At 39.4% G+C, this 27,150-nt stretch overlaps 4 protein-coding genes across 8 annotated transcripts in view; 1 reads left to right on the plus strand and 3 right to left on the minus strand.

Moving 5' to 3' along the window:
* The window catches only part of LOC110040956 (anoctamin-4-like), a 37,293-nt gene extending 33,755 nt beyond the window's left edge, over positions 1–3,538 (plus strand). For both annotated transcript variants that reach the window (XM_089274378.1, XM_089274383.1), the window contains exons 25-27: positions 245–450; positions 878–1,010; positions 1,643–3,538. In XM_089274378.1, coding sequence (XP_089130504.1) covers positions 245–450; positions 878–1,010; positions 1,643–1,825 — 522 coding nt within the window. In that variant the 3' untranslated portion in view covers positions 1,826–3,538. The remainder of the gene's footprint in view (positions 1–244; positions 451–877; positions 1,011–1,642) is intronic.
* Positions 3,539–7,299: 3,761 nt separating this feature from the next.
* Positions 7,300–14,472, minus strand: LOC149118887 (uncharacterized). Of its 4 annotated transcripts, none has more exons than XM_089274434.1 (7): positions 14,390–14,472; positions 14,109–14,165; positions 13,539–13,577; positions 13,039–13,104; positions 12,388–12,432; positions 9,242–9,289; positions 7,300–8,227 (listed from the first exon to the last, which is right to left on the minus strand). In XM_089274434.1, exons 2-7 carry the CDS (start codon positions 14,140–14,142, stop codon positions 8,037–8,039), a joined length of 423 nt encoding a protein of 140 aa, XP_089130560.1. In that variant the 5' UTR covers positions 14,143–14,165; positions 14,390–14,472; the 3' UTR covers positions 7,300–8,036. The 4 variants fall into 4 exon arrangements, with proteins under 4 accessions (XP_089130560.1, XP_089130550.1, XP_089130556.1 ...); XM_089274424.1 differs by having other exon boundaries at positions 14,379–14,472; XM_089274430.1 differs by lacking the exon at positions 13,539–13,577 and having other exon boundaries at positions 14,379–14,472.
* Positions 14,473–18,186: 3,714 nt separating this feature from the next.
* Positions 18,187–22,556, minus strand: LOC149118888 (uncharacterized). The gene is made up of 5 exons (XM_089292912.1): positions 22,468–22,556; positions 20,442–20,510; positions 19,464–19,514; positions 18,653–18,685; positions 18,187–18,317 (listed from the first exon to the last, which is right to left on the minus strand). Exons 1-5 carry the CDS (start codon positions 22,499–22,501, stop codon positions 18,187–18,189), a joined length of 318 nt encoding a protein of 105 aa, XP_089149038.1. The 5' UTR covers positions 22,502–22,556.
* A 1,898-nt stretch (positions 22,557–24,454) lies between these two features.
* On the minus strand, positions 24,455–26,574 carry LOC149118889 (G protein-coupled receptor GRL101-like). The gene is made up of 3 exons (XM_089292987.1): positions 26,519–26,574; positions 24,960–25,965; positions 24,455–24,553 (listed from the first exon to the last, which is right to left on the minus strand). The coding sequence occupies exons 1-3, from the start codon at positions 26,572–26,574 to the stop codon at positions 24,455–24,457; spliced, it is 1,161 nt and encodes a 386-aa protein (XP_089149113.1).
* Positions 26,575–27,150: the final 576 nt, after the last annotated feature.

Here is a 27,150-nt window from a genome sequence, read left to right on the forward strand (position 1 = left end):
AAAGCGGTAGAGAATGAAACAAACTATAGTAGTTATCTTAAGATGCCTGTGTTACGTAGCAACTCAACCGACCTAGAAGCTTACAAATCGTCCAAAAGGCGTCTACCATCTGGTCGCTTATTGGAGACATGGCTCTTACTCAAAGTTAGATCAATACATAAATTACAAACCTGAAATGTCTTTTGTTACGAAAGATTCAAATCACTTAACAAATTGTTTTCAACCGGTGTTTCTGTTTTGGCAGGGCTTTGTGATTGCCTTTGTGTCGGAGTTTGTTCCTAGACTGTACTACACCTTGGGTGAGGGTCACGACAGTCTGGAAGGATTCGTGAACAGCACTTTGTCGTGTTTTGTCGTGACAGATTTTCCTGAAGACGAGAGACCCAGTGGAACGGATGCCGATGTACTTTTCAGAAATAACAGTTGTGGCTTTGGTCTGCCTACCTGCAGGTAGAGTATCCTGAGGCGATTTGATTTATATTTTTATAATAACTGCAGAAATTCTCGCGCTTTCATTGGCTAATTTGCATTGTCAATGAGCGGACACACACAAGAATTTATATTTTATGCGTTGTCCCTGCAGATCTGCGGATGCACTCGGCTATCGCCTGGTGGATTCACAGCTACTTTCACAATGTTGTGACGAAATTCATGATCAATAACAGGACAGACGCGTGAAAACCTGGCGCCAATTTGTTAACTGGCTTTCCAGTGTGATCACGAGTGATAAACTTGGAGAATTGACAATGAAGTTCGGTTGCAGAATTGGGTTCAAGCAGAATCAGCAACATCCCCAAATTCCAAGTTAATGTTTATGTAGGCTGCCATGAACAATTCTTTTTTACGTTGTTGTGAGACGCCTGTGATTGTATTTCAGATTTCGAGGCTATTACGAGCGGCCACTGCTAACGGTGGGAAACCAGACCTTTCCAAACCCTAGAACTTACCAGTTCTCCACAGCTTACTGGCACACTTTGGCAGCCAAACTGTTTTTTGTTGTGGCATTCTTGGTAATTACTTGATATCATCATTCATTAGATCAGTAATTAATTTATCCTTTGTCTTATTTTGAAGATTTTATAGCAACGAATTCAAGGTAGTTGAAATACGTCTAGTCGCTTACTGCTATGGTAAAGTCTGCATACGAGCCAATTGGGCCATGAGGCCGGGGCTTATCCAGGTTTCTATGACATGAAGCGGCTAGGAATATTTCTACTCCCCCCTGGATGGGATACTAGTCCATAGCACGGTTACCCTCAGCATTATATTCGCCGGAAGCCATATATACACCTGGGTGGAGAGAGGCACTCTGAGAGTAAAATGTCTTGCCCAAGAACACAACACAATGTCCCTGGCCAGAGCTCGAACCCGGACCGCTCGATCTGGATTCCATTGCAATAACCACAGAGCCATTTTGTCGTACAGCGATGAAAAAAAAAAAAAAAAAAAATTAGAAGACACGCATTACATAGGGCTTCTAGATTTTTTATTGCATCAAGTCACGCGAACAGACTTAAATTAAGATGGGAATGTACATGTATAATGAATGGAAGTCACAATCTTTCTTGGCTTCAAACAAAACACAATTAGAACGAAACATGAATGCGGCGTATCTAATTTGTTTTCTTGTCACTTTGAACAGCACATCGTGTTCGGCATGACGGCAATTTTGGCCTGGATTATCCCGGATATTCCAAAAGAAGTTGAAAACCAAGTCAAGAGGGAGAACTTTCTTGCCCGCGAAGCCTTGCGGTCAGCGGATCAATACGACTCAGGTTCTCCTGAACCTCCTGAAGACCAACGTGGGCAGAATGATATGCTATAGAACACATGGCTATGGCTGGAAGTATTTTGTGTTGAGTGGCTTTGGGCACTAGATGGGTGCATTGATTTGACTTTGTACTTGCTTACCCTAATAATACAGTCGTAGAGTGTTTTAAAGGAGCTTAGTCACATTATTTTGAGTTATTTTGGCCACGTACAAAATTACCTTTAAATTGAAGGAAACCTGAAAATAACAGTTTACCAAGCTAGAAAAACGCCGAAGAGATAATAGTACACCGTAAAGGAACAAGGATGGTTAAAAATGGAGAAGATTAACGCGGATTGCAAACGACGAACTTGAAAAATTTAGGCTAAACTTTTCAAGATGCGCAAACAGTGACGTAGCTCCTTTAACGGCTCAATTAATTCTTTAATTAAGTATTACGATGTACTGTGGGCCAAGATGTAAGAAGCTCTTACATTCAGTAACCACAAACGTATATAGGTACACTAAATCGACGGAAAGAAATCACTACAATGGAAATTTTGATTAAAACATTTTATTTCAAACCGCACCCAACGTTCTATAATGTGACCCAAACAAAAGTGAAGGAAAATACTATTTTGAGCCATGTGGTCGATGTAAAGAGAGTTCTGTAGCAGTAAGACGGATTGTCATCATGTATTAGCATTTTATCCTCGGGGTCTGTATATGTAATAATTGTATCTTAAATTCTCTCTTTCTGATGCTATTAAGAAACTAAGAGCGAAAGGAGAGGTAACTTTAGGAACGGCTAATGTTAATTAATGTTGGAATCTGTGGAGCTGTGCATAATGTAATGTTTAGAAAAGTTTGGAATATATTTGAATAATTTTTCCACTTTTTGTGAGGAGTTAATAAGTCATACAGTGTTCCATTGCCGAAGCAAGACATTACTCAACAAGAGGGAAACGTTATTGCAAGCTAAACTATAAGTATTAGGTGGTATTATATTCATTTGGTTGTATCATTAACACGAAGCTCGCTGGTTTTGGCTCAATTTTGCAAGAGCCCTGTTTGTGAATAATCTTCACACATAAATTAATTTTCGCTTTGTAAACTAGAGAACCATGCCTCTATGGCTAATAGTGGTCTCGCATGGAGTGCCTTTTCAGTGAATTTCGCAAGAAAAAACGACGTTAATAATGCAACCACTCAAATATAACTTTCTATTCACTGATGCGTAGCCATAACAGAAGTGGATAACAGTCTTAATGACGTGAGATATACAGATTTGTAACCACAGTGTCAAGTATTTGGCTATTGATCTTTTGATAATTCACAGGATTCATAAAATTGTGTAGCTCTTTTAAAGGTAACAAACGAAACTTTTGTTTTTAAGATTAGTGTGCAATAGTCTTCTGGCTGTCTTTGTCGCTGGCGTCTTTACGAGTCTGTTAGATGCAGTTAAAGAGTTACTTGACGGATTTGAAAGGCATTTCGACAAGTTGTTAGGAGCTAGAGTAAACAAAGAATTGGCTTTTTACGTCAAATCGTAAAGGAGAATAATTCTTGTTCGAGAGCCTTCACTAACTCTCGTTAGCGACAGTGTTGGGCAGTGAGAGTGCAGAGACGCTTGGCAACAGCTGTGCAACTGTTTTGTTGGACTTGTTATCGTACTGTAATATAGGAAAACAGAAGAAAGCTCAAAAAATAGGAATTAAAATGTCTGTATTGCCTGTTATGCTTTTATAATCATATTTAAAGCGGAGATTAAAAGAAACAGTTTCCTGAGTTTTGCACTTCCTGTTCTGTACTTGCTAATCACATTATGCGATCCTAATGTTAGAATGATGACGAAAGGACTTACCACGGAGTACTTGCAAAATCTATTTTTTATCCTTAGCTCTCAATACAATAATAGAACCTGCCCAGGTCATTCACGAGCCACCTCAAACGAAGTAAAAAATTATAACGCGGGGTATCACCATGCAACAGTTTGCCAAGAAACCTACCCAAAACAGACTCACGAGGGCGTTTCAAAAGTAAATTTAGCCGATTCTTTAGAAACAGTCCGTCAGGTCCCATTGCAACACGGCAATCTTGTAAAACTTTATTTTAATTAACTAAGTATTTAGCTTACTGTAGTCACAGTAAAAACCCGCAGATTCGAATTTCGGGCAGAAAACGGCCTCGCGGTACAGGTCTTTCAAAACAGCTCTGTCCAGCCTTGACTTCGTCTATACACCTGGCAATAGAAAGCTCCTACAAACACCTCTAAAATCCCCCAAAACGATGGAATAGGCAAAATGGACAACAGAAACCAGGCAAGGTGAGTATATTTTCTTTATTTTATTTAAAAAGGTAACATTTTATTTCGTTGAGCGTTTTTATCCTGCGCTATTTTAAACTCCATGCAATGCCTTGCAGGAGCGCCTAAATTGCGTCGTAACACCGCCAACTTTGGTTGGCGCGTCCCACTTGAAACACGCACATAAATCGTTGATATTTGGTCGATTCCCCGAATCGTGAGTTTGGGACACCTGTGATTGTGCGGGCAGGGTTGTTCGAGGCTCTCGACCCATGACACATGGCACGTTCTCCTCCAATCGAAACAGAAACAGCACACATTTCCTTCCGACGTTGTTAAATCTCCGAGAAGACGTCATTTACATAACTAGACGACGAACCAATGGAAGGACGAAGCAACACTTGCCCACGGAACGACAAAACAACACTCACGACGAGGCAACCGCACATAGTACGAACATCAACAAAGTACAGTACTCGAAGAATGAGTCACGCAACTGCAAAAGTACAGTTGTCTCTCTCCCAGGCTCCGCGCGGCTTCGCCACTCGTTAACGCGCCTTTGGCGCTCGTTATCGCCGCTTCGCTTCGCCGCTTTCTTAGTGCACTCAAATTGCTTAAAAACCGCCGAGCTACGCAGGCTAAGATGGCGCCGAAATGGTAGTTGACCCATTGTTTCACCTTAGTTACAAAGAACACCCAAGAAGTCACAGGAACCTCCGCAAACTAGGCAGCGTTGTCTTAAAGTCGAACGCAGTTAACACTTAATCCCTGGTCCCAAGAGAAAACAGTTTGTTTTGTTTTCCCGAGAATTTCTCTCGATGTTTTCCGAGGCGAAGTCTCTCTTCTGAACAAATACATGACGAAATATAGCTCAGGGCTTATTTTGGAAATCTACCAGTATTCTAAGAATTTAAATATAACACAATTCAGTAAACACGTTTCTAGATCTCTCTCGAAGGCTTTATTAAGTAATTGTGTAGTTTAACAGCGCTGCTTATTGAAATATTGTGTAATATATTGTACTTGAAGTACTTGTACACCATTTTAAAAAAAGGTTAATGGGAGTGCAGCCGTCACGCTGTTTGCTTTCTCCTTTTCCTTCACTTTATGAAGTCCTTAAGAACATTCTCGTGTCCGTGTCACTTTGAGGAGAACTGCTACATTATCCAATAATCTACGCACTTTAAGGCCATGATGGCATGCACTCTCCCTTAGCAAGGCAAAGTTAATATTTTGTTTAATTCCTACAAGAGAGAAAATTTAAGTAGTCAACTACTGAAGTGCGACAATGAAAGAGATGTTAAATACCCTCAAATTCCGGTTATAAGCTCTGGGCCTATTCAAATTCATAAGGGATTTTGGATGGGGTTATAAACCGGACGACATGTATCCGGGCGGCTTATAAGCAACGTAAACAAAAATAAAAGTTTGGAAGTGAGCAGATGAAACCAGCTAACCTTCAGTGGTATTTTATCTTTTTGGGAACATGAACCACCAAGCACAGCTAAGAAAACAAATACAGGAAGCACAGAGTTCATTGTATGGAGCTTACTTGTACTGGCAGATGCCAGAGATACGGGTTGGGCAAAAGTAAACCTTTTGAAATTGAATAAAGATTAATCCTTTTTTCAGAGCTGCTCTGCATGTCGGCTTTTGATAATTGTTGCACACTTAAAACACATTTGTCGACGGTATTTGACAGAATGGTAAGAAGTACATCGTTCCTCATTCTACTGGTTATTTGATAGTGATCATATTGTTAAAAGAAGAAAAAGTAAAGTAGGGGTTACATCGGTGGGGGTGGGGGGGGGGAGGGGTTGGGACTTATAACCGGAATAGTTTTGTGCTTGTTTATAGATGGGGATATAAGCGGGGTAGCTTCTAAATGGGGCGGGGGAGGGGGTAATGTGCCAAAACACTTCAAATTGGGCTTATATGCTCTAAACTATGTGACAGAATTTGAATATACTTATTTATTACACGACCAAGCTAATTCAGAGGGCCAATGATTACAATCAATCAATTAGATTGCTCCATTGCCGGTCCCGAGGATCGCTCTTAAGTCTGACGATTTTCAGGTAGTCTTATTGCTCACGTTTGTGGAAGAACCTTCTTTAACATTAGTGATTCGATTATTTTTTTCTTCAAACTCAGCTCTTTTCCTTCCGTGTTGCTTAACATCAGACGTGAGTATACGCCCAGTCGGATTCCAATCAGAATTCAACGCTTGAAGTTTGCGATGTTTTGCCGGTCCGTGATCGTGGTATTTTCTATTAGCGTTTTCAGTCGTGTAATAACTCTCTTATTAACTGCAAGAAATATATATTTTCTAGATACTTATGGACCCCATGCCTACCGATAAGATTGACTTTTATCAGGACATCAAGCTTAGCCCCAAATAGTTAAGATCTATTACAATGAGGTCAGTGAAACTGACTGAACATCGTCGTCCTCGTTCTCGTCATTATTTATCGTTATCGTTTATCGTCACTGTTGGCATAACCGTCGTCTTCATATCAGACGTCATTCCCAAAGTATTTTACCATCGTCATCATAATCCTCATTGCCATCGTCATTATCATAGTCGCCAGCGTTGTCATCATCCTCATTTTCATCATTTTCATTGCCATCGTCATCATACCTGCGCACATCGTCACCCTCATCATTACCGCCATTATCACCGCCATCATCACTGTCACGATCATCCTCGCGGTCACAACAGCATCAGAATCACAATAGTAGTCGTAATCGTCGTCGTCGTCGTCGTCGTCGTCGTCATGGTCATGGTCATGGTCATGGTCATCGGTATCGGTATCGTCATCGGCATCGTCGTCGTCGTCGTCGCCGTCACCATCTCCCTCATCGTCACCTTCACCGTCACCGTCACCGTCACCGTCACCGTCACCGTCACCGTCACCGTCACCGTCACCGTCACCGTCACCGTCACCGTCACCGTCACCGTCACCGTCACCGTCACCGTCACCGTCACCGTCACCGTCACCGTCACCGTCACCGTCACCGTCACCGTCACCGTCACCGTCACCGTCACCGTCACCGTCACCGTCACCGTCACCGTGAGCGCCACCGTCACCGTCAGCGTCATTGTCAACGTCATCGTGGAAGTGGATTTTAACTCTCGCTCAACAGAGCGAAAATGACACCTGGGTGAATGAATACTGCACACCTATTTTTAAGTATGCTGAACTACATAATTAAGATTCATAGATGACTAATTGCTATATAGTTTTTTTTTAACCTTATACATGCACATTTTACTGAATCTATAGAGGTTTTGCTAGTTTTAGTTGCCTAAGGAACTCTTTGATAACAGTTTACGCTGACAAGCTCACTCTCGTTAAATGTGTCATTATTGCATGATTATTAACCAATTAATTACCATTGAATAGAAATCGTATTGGTGCCAGAAACATCCTGTTAGAAGTTCACTGACGTTTTGGTTGTATTTTAAATTCATTTAGACACGCATTTGTTGGTTCAAAACAATTATCTAAAATTTAAAATAGGACAAGATTAAACTAAGAGTAATCAAGCGTAGTCATTGGCATTGAGCCGTCAGTATACTTAACCAAGGATATAAGCCTAAAACTCTCAAACTAAATTCGAAGGCATACCTCTAAGAAATGGTATCTCCAAACAATATCAAGAAGTTCTAAAACTGTTGTTGATGTTACATCCCTCTTCTACTAGCTTACGGTATTTATACTATCAGGCCGGTTTTCACGCGATTGCCGGAGTATTTTTATATTTTTTTCAGTAACTAAACTAACACTGAGCAAATCTCCTGTACCAAGTTGACACTTCATCATTCAGAGGAAAATGATTCAAGACGAGACCTTACCGAATAGTGTTCAACCCTAATTCCACTTCGAATTTGTGGGCAAATCTTCAGTCAATCAATCTACAGCATTCACATGGAAACCAGCCTTAATCTACCAGCGCGTTCTACATAATGACGGTGGATTACAACTTTGTGTCATATTCCAAGGCTCCGTCCGAGAAAGATGCCTCGTCTGTGGCTGTCTGCAACGTTTCACAGCCGCTTTTGTCGTCATCACATCCAACGCCAAGGGCATCCTTGGAAGGATCTAAAGATTGCTTATCTGGTCCTAGCTGGCATTCTTTTCTGGGTTCCTCTTCGTCTTGATCTTGTGCTGGTTTGCAAGAAAAATATATAACAAAAGTTATGGTTAACATTTTCAACAATTAACGTCGCGAGCCAGTCAGTTGCATTAGTCAGTGAAAGACAAAAAAATCAATCAATCAATCAATCAATCAATCAATCAATTAATCGATCGATCAGTCAGTCAGTCAGTCATTCAGTCAATCAATCCATCAATCCATCTATCCATCAATCAATCATTGGATGGATGGATGGATCGATCAATCAAACAATCAATTATTGATAGAACGTTACAGAATGTACTCCTAATTTACGGATGGGTGTCGTTTGGTTCTAGACTGCTCTATACAAAGTTCTGGAAGTTTACTGGGACTATTCATCGCAACAGAAATACTCTTCATTACGATAAGTTCGACACGACGGGGTGGGAATACATATGACGGATGAACGAGAAAGTACAAATTAGATCTTTGAAGACAGACACAAAACTATGCCGTTATTATCAACATTTTCCTTTCACTAAGTCCAACTTTTCTCTTTGGACATCAAATTATGTGCGAGGCCATCACTTAGATGGCATTCAGTTTTAAGTGTGCTGGTTTTGGAAATAGAAATTTGCTTGCAAGGCATCCTTGCATTTTTTACAAACAACTCCATCATTATCGCATGTAGTTACCATAATTTCATTTTTTGCTTTTTTTGTGACAGTAGAAGTTGCTTTGAAGTCAAGTCAAGTCGAGTCATCTTTACTTAGGCAGGGTAGCCCCATCAGCCATAGGCTGGTATCAAAAGGGGCCCTGCATAAAATTAAGACTATATACCGATGGCGTGGTGTTCTTTATTTCTAAAGCAAGGGCTGATTTTTTCGAGATTGGTAAGAACTTTGTAACGACCATTTCTACTGTTTCAAAATATACTACTTAGGCTTGCAGTATGAAGTTAAGACGAAGAAGTAAATTCAGTGGCTGTAGCTCACTGTAAATCGATCGCGAGCTGAGGCGGAAAAATTTAACTTCTGACTATACCATAGAAGATAAGTAATTACCTTCCACGGCAACTACCTGGGCAGGCCCAATAACTCTCTCATCTTGATCTGCTTACAAAACATATCCAAATTAAAAAAATTAATAACCAGCTTAAAACATGTTACGCTACGACCAACTCTTACAAGTGGAACTTAAATTCAAGCTTTACGTTAAAAAGCTGTTTAATTTGTTAGCCTTAGCTAGTGTCAAATCTTCAAATCTCCATTCAACCTTTCTTTGACAGATGACATTCCAAACATTCAGTAAATCACTTAATATACAGATCAAATATCACCTACAAGGCATTTTGATCATCTGGTTCCCTATACTTCGCCTCCTTCGCTGCATACATCATCAAACAATACCCTTCAAAATTTACTTTTTAATTAAAGAACTTTTGTAGCACGTTCATTTTAAGTAACACTGCCTTCCCCCCCCTTCTCCCCCCCCCCCCCTGGGGACACTCTTCCACACGAGACAACAAACAGGAGTTCAGGGTCTCTTTTTGCTCGCTTTTGGCAAAAAGCATTTTCAGTTTTAATTGTTTTCAATGACATTTTCATAACTTTTACATCTAAGTCTTTTAAGATTTTAAAGCTACTAAATTGTTTCTTTTATAAGCACTTTTCAACTTAAAGGAAAAGATGCGAATATTTCAGAATAATTAATATCTTAGTTTATTATACGGCTGTGTCTCACAAGGACTGGGAACTACCGAATTCACGAATTTGATCGGCTGAAATCGATATTGACCGCGGTCTAGATTTTCCCATCTAGACCGGCATCTAGTCCGGTTTCATTCTGCGTTGAAAAAGTAGCAAACTAAAATACAATAATGCACACCATTTTCTTTTATTTTCTTCTCAATCATTTATGAAAGTGCCAAAAAGTCTGATGACAACAAAAAAGTATAGAGGACGAGCAAATTTCGGCAGGTTTAAGTTGAACTCATCGCCGTTCGCAAGCAAAATGTCAGCAAACCAGTTACATAAAACGAATTAAAGTTTTCTTCTTTGCCATATAATAAACATTTTATTAACCGAGCTAAGTCGGTCTGTATGGGAGAGTCTTGACCTCGGTCAAGATTCTCCCATACAGACCGACTTTGCTCGGTTAATAAGAGTTAACTTATGACAAGATATAATACTAAATTTATTTCAAAAAATTGTAATACAAAAAATTATAACACACACTAAAATTAAAATACAACTAAAATTCTTGAACAACCAAGGTTGACAGGGTGGAGACGCCTAGAACAGGGGAGCGTTGGGATTTTCGGTTTTGCGGATTTGGCCAATTTTTTGTTCGGTTTTTCGGTTTTCGCACTTTAAAACTGCGGTTTTTCGGTTTTGGTGTCTTGAGCGGTTTGTGGGTTTTCTCCAATTTAACCTTTGGTTTTCGGTTTTTGTCAACAATGATGGCAGTTTTTCGGATTTTTCTGCTCAATGCATTGTACAGTTTCTCTGGTTTTGCCAAGGAAGTTACTTCCCGCAGTCGCGCTAAAGCTGTAATTCCAAGAGACCACTTACAGTTAAAGGAATGCATGACAATCCTACTAGTCTCTTTAGCAGCCGTTATTTAGGTCGTAACGGCTGCCAAGCAGACTACGAAAAGCTAAAGGTAACATCAAGCAAAAAACTATTTCTCAAATATCACGCTGCTGGGATAATATCTTGCGGACTTTGACCTTATATTAGACTGTGGACCATCGAATTTCTATGGCTCAACTACGAGTTGTGTCCCCTTTTCGTCGCTGAATAACACAGCGCTCACTCGCTCCCGGTTTACGAGGAATAAAAGCAAAGGAGAGGCTATTTGGTTGTAAAATGCGGCTGCCATTGTGCCTACACAAATGAAAATTCTGACAATGGCAATCAAAAAGTAACTTCAGAATGTGGTGTTTCTTTGAACAAAAATCGCCTAAAATCATTTTATCGTGCAATTTGTTTCTAGTTTCACATTGCTATAGGTCTGTGGAGCCGATTTACACAAAAAAAGGAACTTATTAGACTACGATGTGTTCTGCACTAACGAGGGAACACGCAGAAAGAACTTCTGGAAGTAAAACAAGTTTAGACGTATAAAAAACAGATAGCAGGAAGAGAGATTCTGAAGACTACCAAAGCTTTGTTAGTGAGGGCTTTTATTTCGGTGTTCCGTTTTCGACGAAATTTTTTGCGGTTTGACGATTTTAGGCGATTTTTTGCGCGGTTTTCCGGTTTCTAATAGGCCCCCACGCCCTCCTCCTAGAAGAACCAATGGACCATTTTGGATCAGTAGATACACTTATGATTTAAAAATGACAATATGACAATATGACAATATGACAATATGACAATATGACAATATGACAATATGACAATATGACAATTTGACAATTTGACAATTTGACAATTTGACAATATGACAATTTGACAATATGACAATTTGACAATATGACAATATGACAATATGACAATATGACAATATGACAATATGACAATATGACAATATGACAATATGACAATATGACAATATGACAATATGACAATATGACAATATGACAATATGACAATATGACAATATGACAATATGACAATATGACAATATGACAATATGACAATATGACAATATGACAATATGACAATATGACAATATGACAATATGACAATATGACAATATGACAATATGACAATTTGACAATATGACAATATGACAATATGACAATTTGACAATATAACAATATGAATAAGTATGTTAATTTTAATTTTAATCATTTTATTGATACATCAATTTTTTTACGCTTAAGCCCCTCTGAGTCTTGTAGTGACTGCTTTACATTTCTGAGCTTACAACAACGTCTCAATTCGTATTCAGCTGGACTTTTGATTGCCTAATTTGACTTGGATTTACCGGAGCTTGCCCGTTTTATTTGCCTTTCTACTCTTCGTCTTAAAGCTCTTCCATTTAATATTTTTAGTGAAACAATTTTAAGCCAAACGATTTTGTATTTTCTGTTTGCCGCTTTTTCAGGTCGAATGTAAAAGACAGAGCAGTCTGTATGCTAGTTTAGATGGGAAAATCTAGACTGCGGTTAATATCGCTTTCAGCCAATCATATTCGTAAATTTGGGAGTTCCCAATCCTTGCACAGCCATATATGGGTAGAAAACTTAACGAGTTTTTACCTGCTTCTCCCGGCACAACCTGTATTTGCTCCTCTTGACCTGCAACTTTAATGCAAAGGAACAGTTGTTTAAAAGTGATTTTAGTAGCTCTCTTCTTCCATTAATATTTCGTTCATACCCAATTTCTAAACAGACCTATTTTTGGATAGTTCCAGGCTTATGATAGACTGGGTGGAATATTTACATGCGCTAGAACTTCCCTAGTACGTCCTCCTCTACAACAAAACCATGATGTCGACAGCACTGTCAGTAACTATCGATACCACCGAATCAAAACAGTTGTACGAATATATCACAACCAAGAATACTTAATCCATTCTTGATTACTACTGTATCAATGGCACCATTAAACTCAGTCTTCCACACTTTACATAGTCTCCTTCGCAGCCGTTATTAGGGTCACCACGCAACGCTAATAACGTGACTACTAATAACATGAAGACCCTAATAACGGCTGCAAAGGTGGTTTAATAAAAATTTATATAAAACACATAAATGACATCAAATTAATAGCAGCCTTGTTGTTCCATTGTCGTGCTCTTCTAATCCTTCTTTCGCTGCATTGCCTCGTTACTTTGTGTTTCTGATGTTGATTTATCGCGAGAAGAACCCACACTTGGTTTAAGTTTTTAAACAGAAAGTATAAATTACCTTGTTCTAGACCTTTGGAATCAAGAACTTCCTTTTCCGCCATTTCACGATTTCCTTCTCCTGGGTCTAACGAGCAAACAAACAGGCGGCTGTTTATTAATAGCTTAGGATATTGTAAGAAAATATAAAATCAAGCCAGAATGCTTATTATATGCAAGCATTCATAAATTTTGCAATTTGATGTTAGTAGAAAACTGGAAAAAATAGAAAATTATGTCAAAAAAGTTAATTTGTGGCCAGACCGACTTGAAATTTGCGGTTTCCATTTCAACGTCCAAAACTATATGTATTGACACACAATTGACATATCAAAATGTCCGCAGAGGATTGATAAACAGCTACTGAAAGTTTCAGCCTCTTAGAGTAAATCGCCTTTACAATAATTGAGCGGGTTGACATCAGTACTCCCTCCCACTTGTACATCCGAGGAAGGAAGAGATACAAGTATTGTACTATTTTAAGTGTTGTGACCAGGTATTATAAAAATATTGAGTTTTTACCTGCTTCTCCTGGCAGCAACGGTAATCGCTCTTCTTGATCTGCAATTTCAATACAACACAACACTTGAGTCATTAATCGAGATTCTAGTCGCCGCTTTCTGCTTTGGCAAGTTCCAGATTTATGATAGGCTGGGTGGAACACATGCTTGTGCTCACAGCTCCTGTCGAACTCCCTTATAAATACAGGTACAGGATCCAGACAAGCACTCTCAGGGACAATAAATGCATATGTATACCAGCAAATCAGAACAATTATACGAATGTATTATAACTTGATCAGCTATACCATCATTGAATGCAACCCTCCACACTCTGCAGGCTTGATCATAAATATACATAACATAAAATTAAATTTGAATTAAAATTCATCGTTTAATTTGCTTAGTTAAGTACAAAAGCTACAACAAAAAGGACTTGAAATTGATAGCAGCCTGATCCTTTCATTGGTGTGCAATTCTAATCCTCCTTTCACTACATGCTTCGTTATGTTGTGTTTCTGCCGTTGATTTATCAGGAGAAGAGCCCAAATGTACACTCTTGTTTAGTTTTTAATCATAAAGTAAATTGTACCTTGTTCCGGACCTTGGACATCAGGAACTTCCATTTCACGATTTCCTTCTTCTGAGTCTAAACGAGCAAACAAACAGGCGAGTATTGATTTAGCTTCAGTAGTGCACATTGGAAGTTGTGTTTGACCCTGACTCTGCTGAAACGTTAAAGCAACGTTTATAGCTACTTATACAAAGACGTTTCGACTGAATAACTTCGGTCTTGGTCGGTTTAAAAAGCCAACTGAAATTACTGGCTATCTAACGGTTCACATTTTGAAGAACAGCAAACCTGAGACCAACCCTAACATCTCGCGACAACAACTCGCCGCGGTAAAAAACCTTCAACAGGACTCTTCTATTACTGTTGTACCAGAAGATAAGAGGAAGGCTGTAGTTGTCATGGACACGGTTGGGTACAAAGAGAAAGTTAGTCCTTTATTGAATGATGACAACACCTACACAAAGCTGGGCTTGGTTTTCCTCATCCAATTTACGCCATTAGAGGATAGGATACCCATGTAAAACCTCGCCGAATTCGTTGTTTTTAAACTGATCGAGGCCACCATTTTTATAATTCATTGACCAGGCCTTCCTTCAAGCCCATAAAGACTAAGTCGCAGCAAATTTCCTAATTTGGGGGTCTATTTTGCTTAAATTTTGGCGGACTTTTGAAATTTAACTGGAGAGTCACGCGGTAAAATATGTTAAATGACCTCTGCTTTTATATTCCAATCCCGAAAATTTTCGGGCTTTCCGGTAAAAAGTTGTACTTTCGATACAGGTTCCTATAATTATGTATCCGGCTCCGTGTTTTTCGCCAAAAATCACTACTTAGAATCCTTCTTTAGCAACAGAAAAGGGAGAATTTTCTTACTCGCGGGAGAATTCATAGCATAAGAACGCGACACTCAGACATATTTGAGCTGACTAATTGTGTATGCTGAAATACAATGTTATCCTATCTATTCGGTCCAGTGGGTCACAAATGATCTCCGCCCACTTTGATTCGACTTTTCTAGCGATGAACATCATGAAGTTGTTTCAGTTTGTCTTAAAGAACAGCTATTTCAGTTGCGAACAAGATTATTACCCGCAAACGTTAGGCTGTGCCATGGGGTCTCCTGTAAGTGCCACACGGCGATCGCTAACCTGGTAGTGGAGTTTACAGACTGAGGAAAAGGCAATTTCCACCGACGCTCATTTTCCACGATGACGGTACAGGTGGTACGTGGATGATAGCCATACCTGCTTGGAGAAAGACTACGTGGAAGAGTTTCGTAACCATCTGAACTCTGTCAACCCAAACATCCGGTTTACTAAGGAGGTTGAGGAAGACTACAGGCTTTTTTTGCTGGACTCTACAACCACCAGGGTGTATGAAGAGATACAATTGAGTGTATACAGAAAACCAACACACACAGACAGATACCTCGACTACAACTCCTATCACCTAGTGCAACACAAAAGATCAGTTTTGGATACACTCATTAATAGGGCTCGACAAATACCATCGACAGAATCAGAACGATCCAGAGAGAGGAAACATGCTCCCAAGAGAAAACAACTACCCTTTGCGGTTCATCAAAAATTGCAAATCTTACGGCAAACTGTCTCGCGACGCTTCTAGCAACAACGACAGCTCCGACGCTAGCACATATATCACCTAGAGCAATTTAGTGGTCATTTCAAATGTCGAGGCGTCTCTGAGAAAATCTCACGAATGTTACGCAACAGCAACGTTAAAGTAGGGTTCAAACCTCTTAATGTTTTACGCGCTCGCTTCCCATGGGCCAAGGACCCTACTCCACAGTCAAGAGATGTGGCTTACAAAAATCGGTTAGGCTTGACTGTGATTTCTTTTATTATGGACAAACAGATAGAGCCTTGGCAACGCGATTAAGACAACACAAGAGGACGGTTCGAGTTGGAGACGGTAACTCCTAAGGTTGCACAACACGCCAATCAGTTTGGCCTTGTTCACACCACTGCTGTGGACAAGGCTCGCGGTTACCATAACATACTTTTCTCGAGGCCTGGGATTCTTAAAGAAGACCGAAATACGGGCAACGAACATATCGCCATTCCAAATAGTCACTCTCATGATTTGGTATGTCGCGCAGCGTTCGCTCGTTACATTTCGCCGGCATTTCGTAGCACGAGCAGAACTGTGAACTCTTAGATAGCCAGTAACTTCAGTTGGCTTTTTAAACGGACGAAGATCGAACGTTGTTCGGTCGAAACGTCTTTGTATAAGTAGCTTTGTATAAGTAGCTCTCAGTTAGTACGCCCGCTGTGATTGGTCAATTTAGCGGGCCGTATTCTACTATACGGTCTGCTAAAATTTAAAGCTGTTTTTGTTTCCAAAATGTTTCGTGATTTATCGCCAAGTGGTCTTAACTTTTTTAGCAAGTAAGAATTTAAAACTTTTTTTGCTTCTGAAGTTGTGTATTAAAACCTACTAACGACTAAAGAGTCACTTAAGAACGATTTTAAATTGACTCGTTTTGCTTTCGAGGTGTGTCAAAAGTTTGAAGCCGTTCCGCGTGAATAGATATCGTTCCCGAACCCGTCAGACACACAGTAGAGATATATATGTTATTTGCCGGCTGTGACCGAGGGCTTAAAAATGCTGCCCGAGGCTGCAGGCCTCGGGCAGCATTTTCAAGCCCTCGGTCACAGTTTTTCACTATACGGACCGACCCTAAGCCGGCAAATAACATGTTTAGTTTTTTTCCTGCAGTAAATTGGTTTTACAGATTACAAATGGGTTTGTTTACACAGCTCTTGTCAATGAATCGGCTTGCGCGCCGTCTACTAACGAGCGAGTAACTCAGATGGTAGACAAAGAAAGATGTATTGAAGAACAGATTTTTTTCGAACTATTTTATGTTAGTTGCATTTATTTCACCAGTTAAGTTCTCCAAAAGTGTTTTTGCGGTGTGAAATTTCGTGCGAAGTTTGAAGTTTTACAACAAAAACAATTTCTGTCAATCGTCGCTTTTAAAATCACTTGAAATCAGACTTTACTATCGTTAATTGAATAGCAGAAAGCGTAGAAATTCGTTAAGTGTATTCCACAGAAATTCTCTTAAATACAGCAACGATCAGAGAGGTAAACTCGCCTGAAATTGACTCAAATTTTACGGCGAGAGAAACACAGGATTATGCGCCATTAGAGCGCCAAGCTATAAACAACCAAGTAAACTCTCACAACTTCAAAACACTCGATTGAATTTACTTACAGTGACTTTCCTCGCAATTTTAAAGTGAACAGAGATAAACTTGTGTTGACTAATCGTCGATGGATGTGTAAAAGAAGGCAAAAGATTGACGATTGCCGATAACTTTTAGGAGCGAAATTTAGGCAGCGGGGAAAAAAATCTGGCCCGTGGACCGTATCGTAAAAAGCTGGACCGGTCACGTGCGTATGATTAGTCAATCAAATTCGAGGATTTAGGATTCCGGGCCGCTCAGATGCTTGAGAAAAAAATAAGTAATAAATATCCTACTAACCTCGTTTTCTCGGTCCGTACTGTAAGTTACGGATCCTAGTTTTTCCACTTCGATTTATGATCCGCGCGTTTCGCGCTTGGGCCATAAATCGATGGGAAAAAAAACCTGGTCCGTAACTTACAGGACGGCCCTCGAACTCAGTTAGTAAGAGGTATATAAACTTTGCTTTAACGTTTTAGTAGAGTCCGTGTCAAACACAACGTCCAATGTATACTACTGATGTCCATCCTAGACTGCAATTTTAGCATTTTTAGATTGGTTTAGCTTGGTTGGTGTTATTTGTTAACTGTTAGATTAAATTTAACTGAGTTAATTCAGTACGAAACATGCCATATTTCCAACAAGTTACACCAATTTATTTACCAAGATTAACCATTGCATGTTTAGTAAGAGATAAATACCGAGAACTTGGGCATTTTAAAATACATACATGTGTACAGCGTAAAGGTTTTACATGCGTAAATATCAACGTTTGAGGTATATATCTCACTATTTTCATGATCAGCGATTATTCATTCCCCGCGGATTTCCGAACAAAAGAGAGACTGCTCGCAGTCAATCGACGACAGTAAGATCAACAATGTTTAGCTGCTCTCGTGGAGTCTAGGAACCTCTAGAAGAACGATCTTGTCGATGGGACGTTTCAGGACCGCGGACTTGGTTTTCAGCGTGTGACTCTCCTTACAAGAGCCGTCTCTCTTGTTTCGTTTTACCTCTAGGAAGCGACCAAGGGGCCACAAGCTTTCTCCAGTTGTCTCTCGTTTCAAAGTAACACTTTTACCTTTGCGGTGATCGCCTTCTCACTTATAGCAATTCAACTCCTAGATACTGACTTTTAGAAACAAACTCCAACCGAATAGAACAAAACTAAGCATAAGCCCACAAGTACGCATTGCGGACCTATTTTAATCTTAGTGTCAGGGCTGGTGCGAAATCTTAATTTTTTATGTTAGCGCCTTTGAACTAGGATACAAGTATTTTACCATCATTATAAATACTATAGTATTGAGACAAGATATAGCCCGTGAATAACACGTTATTAATTTTTACCTGCTTCTCCTGGCACTAACGGTGGACCTGAAACTTCAGTACAACCCAGCAGTTAATTTTCCTGCATTGTTTCGTTATAAGTTGTGCTTCTGCTTTTAATATAACGGGAAAGGGCCTACCCATGAACTCCGTAATTAGACAGAAAATACAAAGTGCCTTGTTCTCGATCTTGAACATTAAGCACTGTCATTTCCACGTTTTAATGGTCTGCTTCTCCCTTATCTTGACGCGCTAACAAACTAAGAAGTAATTTATTAACAATAATTGAGGGTTCATATGTGGACGAGACTACAACGCGTTTGACCACAGTTTTGAAGGATGCAAAAAGGACGAACACCTCACAAAAGAACTATACTTCTGAAACTCATTAATAATTCATCAAGTTTGAAATAAAGAAAATCACAACCTTGAAGGATGTTTGGATGTCCGGTCTTAATTAACATAGATTTTGACGATTTGACTTCTTCGCTTACTCCTTTCTTTTTGTTTCGATTGAGAAGATATATCCCGATGAAACACTGTCTTTCGTATATGTGTGATATATGGCATGTAGTATGAACACGGCTGGTCAGAGCCAGGTGAAAGCAACGGCGAAAAAGCCACGCATCCCATGAAGCAGATGAAAGTGGTATTTTGGAATGTAAAGACAATTTACAATCCCGGCCAGAATGATATTTACGCGGCTTCCAGGGGGGTAGGAAAAGTGTCAGAGGACCAAGAAAAACTTGGTGAAGATCGACAGAAACAGACAGGAGCGAGGGGAGGGGATGAAAGAGTTGGCAGAAGGCTCGCCAAGTGGTACAATAATTACCTTCCACGACAACCACGTGAAGAGTCCCAGCCACTCCTTCCTCTTGTTCTGCTTTAAAATGCAAACCACAAAAAAATAACCATCTTTACACTTTTTTTCTATACGACTGAGTCTGAAGTTTTCATGCTTTACGGTGAAGATTTATTAAATTTTTGACCTTGCTTCTGTCAAACCTTCCAAAAATTGACTTTCTTGCTTTCTCAGTATTTCAAAGATATATATTCAATTGAATGGATCTTCTCGAGATCACGGTATGGAAATCGGAAAAAAAGGATATCGTTCTGTTTTTTTTTCACCGCGCTTCAGCCGTCTGAAACGTGAAATTTACTTCCGGTTGGGTTAGAAACCGCAATGGGTTGAAACTTGGCACATATCTTTTGAACCAAACAACGAAAAAAGTGAGTGAAATACAAAGAAATTTGACACTCTCGCGTAATTGTCGCGTAATTTCTCCGTTAAGATACGTACGATCTCATGTAGATTCAATCAAACAAGTGAAAAAAAGACATATCATGCACTTTTTAAATAAAAAAATTTACTAAGGTAGCAAGAACACTCAGCTTGTCTCTTCTCCTTCTTAAGTAAACATGAGCATATGAGCTCGCACATACAAGATGGTTCCCTCTATCTCTAGCGCTACGTTTATTGTCAGCTGTTTTCTTCAATGCGTATTTCTAATTTTCAAAGTCCCAGGCTGCTGATAGCCTGGGCGTAACACATGCGTGTGCTCACAGCTCCTGTCGAACTTCCTTAACACAACAAATTCATGCTAAAAAAGCAACAAAATCAGTGTAATAGACATGAAATTGACAGCAGCCTGGTCTCGCTCTTCTGCTCTCATCTTTGTTTCCTTGCATTGCTTCGTTTTGTTGTGTTTCTTCCGTTTGCTGTGTTTTGCTTTGTTTTGTTTCGTTTTTTTTTTTTTTTTTAGAAAATCACACACTCAGATTCAGTTTTTAAAAAGAAAGTACAAATTACCTTGTTCCGGAACCTGGACATCAGGAACCTCCATTTCCACCATTTCACGATTTCCTCCTTCTCCTCGGTCTAAACGAGCGAACGAACAGGCAAGTATTGATTTACCTTGGTTGGTATTTTTTTTAATCTGGCATATTAAATATTATTTAAAGACTCTTGATCAGAGTGGCAGACAAGTAAAGAATTCTAAGAAAACGACAAAACGTTTGAGTTTACAAAACGTGTTTCGACAGAAACTTCTGTCATCCTCAGTTAATCCAAGTACAAAGCGATGGAGCTGAATTTATGATAAGCAGAAAATGCTAATTGTGATAAATAGTAAGACAAAACGTGAAAGTGTGAGAATTAAAGAGATAATTTTAGATTAACATGGTGTAATTGTTGATTCAAAGAGAGTTGTTCTCTCTGAATATGAGTAGCCTCTTTTATCTTAAGTACACCATGTTAATCTAAAATTATTTCTTTAATTCTCGCACTTTCACGTTTTGCTTCATTCTGTTGTTATTATTTATCACAATTAGCATTTTCTACTTATTATGAATTCAGCTTCCATCGCTTTGTACTTGGATTACCTGACGATGGGAGAAGTTTCTCTCGAATCGAAACATGTTTTGTAAACTCAAACGTTTTATTATTTATTTAAATATTAAAACATGCTTTATTTTCAATAATTTACTCCGATTTATTTACAAAAGTTAACCATTGCATGTTAAGTAAGATAATTACCGAGGGGTGAGGTCTTTTAATACTTTTTTTATACTCTAATACATATAAAACCTGAGTGATGTCAGTGATGTACACGATTAATACCGACGTTCGAAGATTTTTTTGTTAGTTATATAAATAATAGCCTCCATTTGGCGCGAAAATAATGCTTGGATATTTGTCCGCGGACATTCCTGTTCCGAGAAGCGAAACTTTGAGTTTCAAGGAACAGATAATGTCTAAGGACAAATATCCGAGCATATTTTTAAAGTCATTGGAGGTTATTGTGTTTATTTTCCTTCAAACATTTTTCCCAGCGCGCGCGTTTTAAAAATTACGGAATATCACTTGGATATTCCCTAGTTTTAGCTGGCGCATATTCAGTCGGGTGACGCGTTTAGAACAATCGCGTTTAAGCGAAAATGTTTGATGGATTATAATTCATGATATAATTCATGAAAAATCATTATATATCACCAGTTTACAATTATTATTATCATTTTTTCTTTCGAGATCAACTGTAAACAACGTAAATTTGTTTTTTGTTTTATTGTTGCAATTAGGCGGTTTTCTGGCTGTACATGTTTAGTTTTGTTGTTCGTGAACTTGGGAGGGGTACAATTTCAATTTTCTTTGATTTCATGTTGTTGGTTTTGCTCGTATACATTTGACGTTGGAAAGGAACGGGTTAAGGTGTTTTGTGCAGCGCCGTATTAAATCCGGTAGGCCAAAACGTACGAAGACAAATTTTAAGAAACGGCAATAAGATTTTATCATTATGGGGTGACGATCGGAGAGCAGCAAGGTCGCTGCAGACCAAACTGCTAAGCGAGTCCGAATCCCAGGAGAGTTGTTGTGAAACGAGCTTATGTATAAGATTGCCTAAGATTGCCTGCGTTCGATAATACGAAGCCATTTCCGATTCCAAATGTAAAGAGAAGAAATAAAAACGAAATCCGATATGAAATCGAGCAATTTCATTTTTTTTTGTGTGAAGAAAAACTGGTACCAGAATAATTTTAAGTTCGTCACAGTTCTTTTACTTTTTCTAAAAGCTTAAGATATTAATAGGTGCCTGAAATAACACCAAAACAATTTCTCATTAGAACTCGAGAAAATAAATATCAAATTTCAAAGAAATTGTGCAAGCACATGAAAAATTTCATCATCACTTTGATTTCACCAGTACTTTCGAGTGTTTCATATAAAAAAAAATTGTTACAAAACTGTCTCATGAGTTCTGTCTGCCGTTCTAATATGACCATAAATCAGGAAAGAGCTTACAATCGGGTTCAAATTTTAAACAGGTAGTACAAATTACCTTGTGCTCGATCCCGGGGATGAATCACTACCATTTCCACATTTTCATGATCTCCTTCTCTCTGATCTAAACGAGCAAATACAAAAAGAAGTGATTAATTAACAATAATTTGAGGTTCCGACTTGTACTTTTCTGTAAATTTCTAGCAGTAGCAGCGGAGACCAATACCCCTTAAGAGGAATATGCATGTAATATGATCTCCGGTGGTGGAAGCCAGGTGGAAGCCACGATGGGATGCGGTCATTGAAGCAAGTGAAGGTACATTTTGGAATTCTAGAAAAGTATTGACGTGGCTTCCAAAGGGTACATGCAGGACAAGTGGTGGAAGATCAGCAACATCTTGGTGATGAATGGCAGAAAAGGAAAGGAATGTGTAACTAGGAAAAAAGAGTTGCCAGGAGGCTCTCTAGTAGTTGCCCGCCTTGTGTGCCACCTAGGGACTGATAGAATAGATAATCACAGTAAAGCACTCGAACGTACAAGCAAAACTCGTAGGGGTGTACAACTACAAGACCACAAAAAAGCTTAAAACTGATAGTACATTTTCCCGTGTTGCTTTTCCGTGAACTTTCAGGAAAGTTGGACTAGTGTTTTTTTTTTCCCTCAAATTTCCAACAACGTAAAAACTGCCTGTATAAGCCCAACTTTTGTCGTGTGCAAAATCTTATGTGACCTGGTCGATGTTCTGTTGATATATTTTAAGCCATTATTTTAACAGAGATAATTGTAAACCCTATATTATCATTACTTATTAATTTTTGGTTGATCTGAGTAAACTGGAAGGAAAAAGGAACGCAAAAACCACCCTTCAAGACAGAATAGTAGCAAAACGATTACTCTAGGGAGCCAGTTAAGTCTTTAACCTAACTCTTATTCAACTAGAGTGGAACCTCTGGTTGCGACCACCTCTCGTAAGCGATCACCTCTCCTTAGCGACCAGTTTTCCAAAATACTAAAAGGTTCCAAGTCAAAACACTGTATTTGGAACCCCTTGTAAAGGCTGGTTTTCACTAGCGACGGAGTCGGAGTCGGAGTCGGAGTCGGAGTCGGAGTCGGAGTCGGAGTCGGAGTCGGAGTCGTAGTCGGAGACGTAAGAGCGCTTATGACCTGGTGGAAATCGAAAATTGGAGTCATAAGCGGAGTCATAAGCTCGACGGAATCGGAGTCGGAAGAAGCAGAACGTTTCCATTTCTTCCGATTCCGTTTACGACTCTGTCGCTTATGATCCAGTAAAAACTAGATTGTCGGAGTAAGAAGCAGAAGTGGAAGAACCAACCAATCACAAGGCCCAGAATGGAGCATTGTAATTGGTTTATTCTTCCGCTTCTGCTTCCGACTCCGACAATCTAGTTTTCACTAGATCGTAAGCGACGGAGTCATAAGCGGAATGGGTGTTCTGCTTCCGACTCCGTCGGTTTGATTTTCACTAGATCGTATCACTCTACGGTTCTGATTATGACTCCGACTACGACTCCGTCGCTAGTGAAAACCAGCCTTAAGCGACCACCTCTCGTAAGCGACCGTGACCACTTTTAGAGCTAAAGGTTTGAAATTGTCTTTTCTATTTACTCTCCCGTAAGCGACCACTTGACAGATAATAGCACGAAAATTGGATAATAAGCCTGTTGTAACATTATTGCTTTCCTGGGTGGTACAAGAGACAGAAATTTCTTAATGGTATGTGCAGGATTTTTTGCTTTGTTTTGTTTTGTTTTGTGACATTTCAAATGAATAAAGCTTTTAAAACTTCGAAGACGAAATGCACATGTACACGCTGCACACTAGCAGTCTTAAAATAGACGACATAAAATGTCTTAAAAGTACCATTTGCTAATGAGCAAAATTTTTGACCCAATAGGGTCTAATCTCTCGTAAGCGACCACCTCCTGAAAGCGACCACCTAAGCCTGACATTTTGGGTGGTTGCTTACGGGAGGTTCGACTGTAGATTGTAAAACTGTGGATTTAAAATTACAAAATGCAAGACTCTATCTACCTTGTTGGTTGTGTTGATTCTTTCCCCATGTAAACCTGGCGCGCAGAAAATTTATCACCTTTCGCAGCTTGGGTATGATGAAGTCTTGCACCTGTGGGGATGTTTAAGAAATGTTTATCTAAAGTTGTGTTAAAAAATTTAAAAACCGTACAATCAGTACCGTATTTGGGAATATCACAGATCCATTACAAACAGTTTAAATATAGCGGGGCATGTATGAGTCTGTAGCTTCTAAGCTCAAACTGTAGTCACTTAAAGTTAATTCCTCGATGGTCCAAAGCTATGGCTCGTTAATAGTTGTAGTAATATTCTTCATCATCAAAGTAGCTCTATTGCTTTTTAATGAATGCAGTGATGTTACGACTTTATGTGGTAAGATATGAACACATAGAAGCTAGGGCTGTGATTGAAAATCATGTTCAGCAGTAAAGTATCCAGGATTATCTAATCAGCTATAAGTGTTAAGTCACCTTAGTGACCTAAGTGTTATTTCGCACCTTAGGGGTTGATAATGTGTATATGATCGGATTCAGGGCTGAATTGATTGGCAGGACGAAGACGGCCATCCAAACAGGGAGGTCGTCTGAGGGGTAGAAATCCTTCTCCACCAAGAACTTGATACCAATCACTATGATCGGCAACCAACAGGCGCAGTCCGTGAAAATGATAAAGGCAAACCTCTTTGCAAGAGCTGTTTCCCTTTTGGCAGTGGATGATTTGGCCCTAGTCTTGATCTCTCTGCTGGTTCCTTGGTGTGCGAGGCGCCGATTAGAGAGGCAGCTTTTTAGGAAGATTGCTACATATGCAGCAATCATAAAGATGATGAGAAGGAAATTTAATCCAACAAAAATGACGACTGAATATTCCCATCCAGGTGGAAATCTAGCAGAAAGCTGAAGAGGAAGGCACACGACTGACCTGCTGTAGTATGCAGGTCGGCCAAGAGGATCATTGAAATAGTGGATACCACTTATGGGAAGGAATGCTATGATAAAGCCAATAACCCATACAACCACACACAAAATGTGTGCCTTTCGGCGGGTCAAGCTTCTTCCGCGGTAAGGGAATACGATATTTTTCAGCCTATCAGCAGATATCAGAGTGAGCAACATTGCAGAAACCTCGCTGGATAACACTGATATTGCTCCTGTGATCTGACATGGTAAACCGAATCGCCACTGGAAGTCGTGCAAATAATAATCTCCTGACCACAGGCTGTCTATGACTGCTATGGTGATTAAGTACACACCCATCAAGCCATCCGCCATTGCCAAGTGCATCAACATGATGGCTTGGACCACATTTCTCTCTTTAACAAAATGGCGCAAGACAAGCACACACACAGCACCGAGCAGCGAAAGGACTCCAATGGCCCAGATGCTATTGCGTGGGGCTGGGTTCCTTAACATTTTTTCGCAACTAGCGAAGTTTTCGACGATGGTAGAAATGCAATCGGCATCTTCTTTCTTCAAGTGACAACACATCATGTTGGTGTCCAGCGTCCTACAGAGCACATAAAATAGAGACATTAAGTGCCAGTGTACGACAATAAACACAATAAACCGATGCAAAAAAGCTGAAACATTCTTGACGGACCTTTCTCTTTATGTAAACCATGAGGGCTCGTCCATACCAAAAACTACCTTGAAAACACCCCGTTTGATCAAAAATCCTGTCAAGGTATAATTGTAACTTACGTGGAACCGTCGGGTAACGTTAACAAACTATTGACATGTTAAAAGATGACTTAGAATTATTAAAACAGAAAGGGAGTTAATAGTCGCCTTTTCAGCAAACAGATAAATTAGCACAGAGACCCTCTGCTCCACATCAGAAACAGCTAAAAGCGTTAAGTAAGGTCAATAACCAAGCCATTCAGCAGAATATAGAAAGGGTTTATTGATACTCATAACCTGGCCAGTTATTGATGGACAGCAAAAGAAGTTTCCTCCTGTCAATACCTTTGCCTAAATTAATACTTAAGAGTAAGGGAGGTCAGAAAAAGTGGAAAATAAGGTTTATACCTATTGATTCGAAACATCTACGCCCTACTTACACCCTTATCAGGTACTTCATATTTCTGAAGAAGCCATTGGGAAGTTCGTTCATCATATTATCATGCATGAATCTGCAAATATAGAGTCACATATCATCACAAGTATTAGACCCCGTGTTACAGCACATTAGAATAACAACACGACGTTGCCTAATTAAATTCGAACTCTATGATTTCTTTTAAGGAATAAAACCTCCATTGCATCAAAGATCATCAAAGACTATTGCAATCAGTTTCTACAGGAGTAACAGGCGAGATTTCAATTCCTAACCGTTGATAATAAGAGCATAGGAAGAAAAGCCGCGCTAGAACTCAGTATACGTAAGCGTACTTCTTAATCCAATGACACATGTTGATAGCGTGTCTGAGCAAAATTTCGCCAGAGATTTTTTTTCTCGAGCGAGTGGTCGTCGTAACCTGTAAACTTCTAAATGGATATAATAGCTAAAGCATGAATCAATTGTTTATTACTGTGGTAACTAAATAGATAGCGAAGTCAACCAAGCCAAATATCAGAAAGGACCCATCTCCAAGGTGTAACAACTGAGTTACTTCAAAGACATGCTTGTTATCGTCATTTCAGTTTTATCAGCTTTGAGATTTAAAATCTGCGTTTTTAAAAGATGCGGAAA

This window comes from Orbicella faveolata, unplaced genomic scaffold, assembly GCF_042242905.1.
Source record: "Orbicella faveolata isolate gen_17 unplaced genomic scaffold, um_ofav_v1 contig_1, whole genome shotgun sequence".
NCBI classification, from domain to species: Eukaryota; Metazoa; Cnidaria; class Anthozoa; order Scleractinia; family Merulinidae; genus Orbicella; species Orbicella faveolata.

What these genes read in the sequence shown, in the direction of transcription:
- LOC149118887 (XM_089274419.1), bottom strand. Translation starts at nt 14,217, where the DNA reads ATGTGCACTACTGAAGCTAAATCAATACTCGCCTGTTTGTTTGCTCGT. An exon ending in TGTCCAAGGTCCGGAACAAG is followed by an intron (nt 13,578 to 14,108) that starts GTACAATTTACT and finishes TTGAAATTGCAG; the next exon opens with ATCAAGAAGAGCGATTACCG. An exon ending in TTCCAAAGGTCTAGAACAAG is followed by an intron (nt 12,433 to 13,038) that starts GTAATTTATACT and finishes TTTGCATTAAAG; the next exon opens with TTGCAGGTCAAGAGGAGCAA.
- LOC149118888 (XM_089292912.1), bottom strand. Translation starts at nt 22,501, where the DNA reads ATGGTAGTGATTCATCCCCGGGATCGAGCACAAG. An exon ending in TCACGTGGTTGTCGTGGAAG is followed by an intron (nt 18,686 to 19,463) that starts GTAATTATTGTA and finishes GTTGTACTGAAG; the next exon opens with TTTCAGGTCCACCGTTAGTG. An exon ending in GTTAGTGCCAGGAGAAGCAG is followed by an intron (nt 18,318 to 18,652) that starts GTAAAAATTAAT and finishes GTCGCTTCCTAG; the next exon opens with AGGTAAAACGAAACAAGAGA.
- LOC149118889 (XM_089292987.1), bottom strand. Translation starts at nt 26,574, where the DNA reads ATGATGAACGAACTTCCCAATGGCTTCTTCAGAAATATGAAGTACCTG. An exon ending in ATGAAGTACCTGATAAGGGT is followed by an intron (nt 25,966 to 26,518) that starts GTAAGTAGGGCG and finishes TGTGCTCTGTAG; the next exon opens with GACGCTGGACACCAACATGA. An exon ending in ACACATTATCAACCCCTAAG is followed by an intron (nt 24,554 to 24,959) that starts GTGCGAAATAAC and finishes ACATCCCCACAG; the next exon opens with GTGCAAGACTTCATCATACC.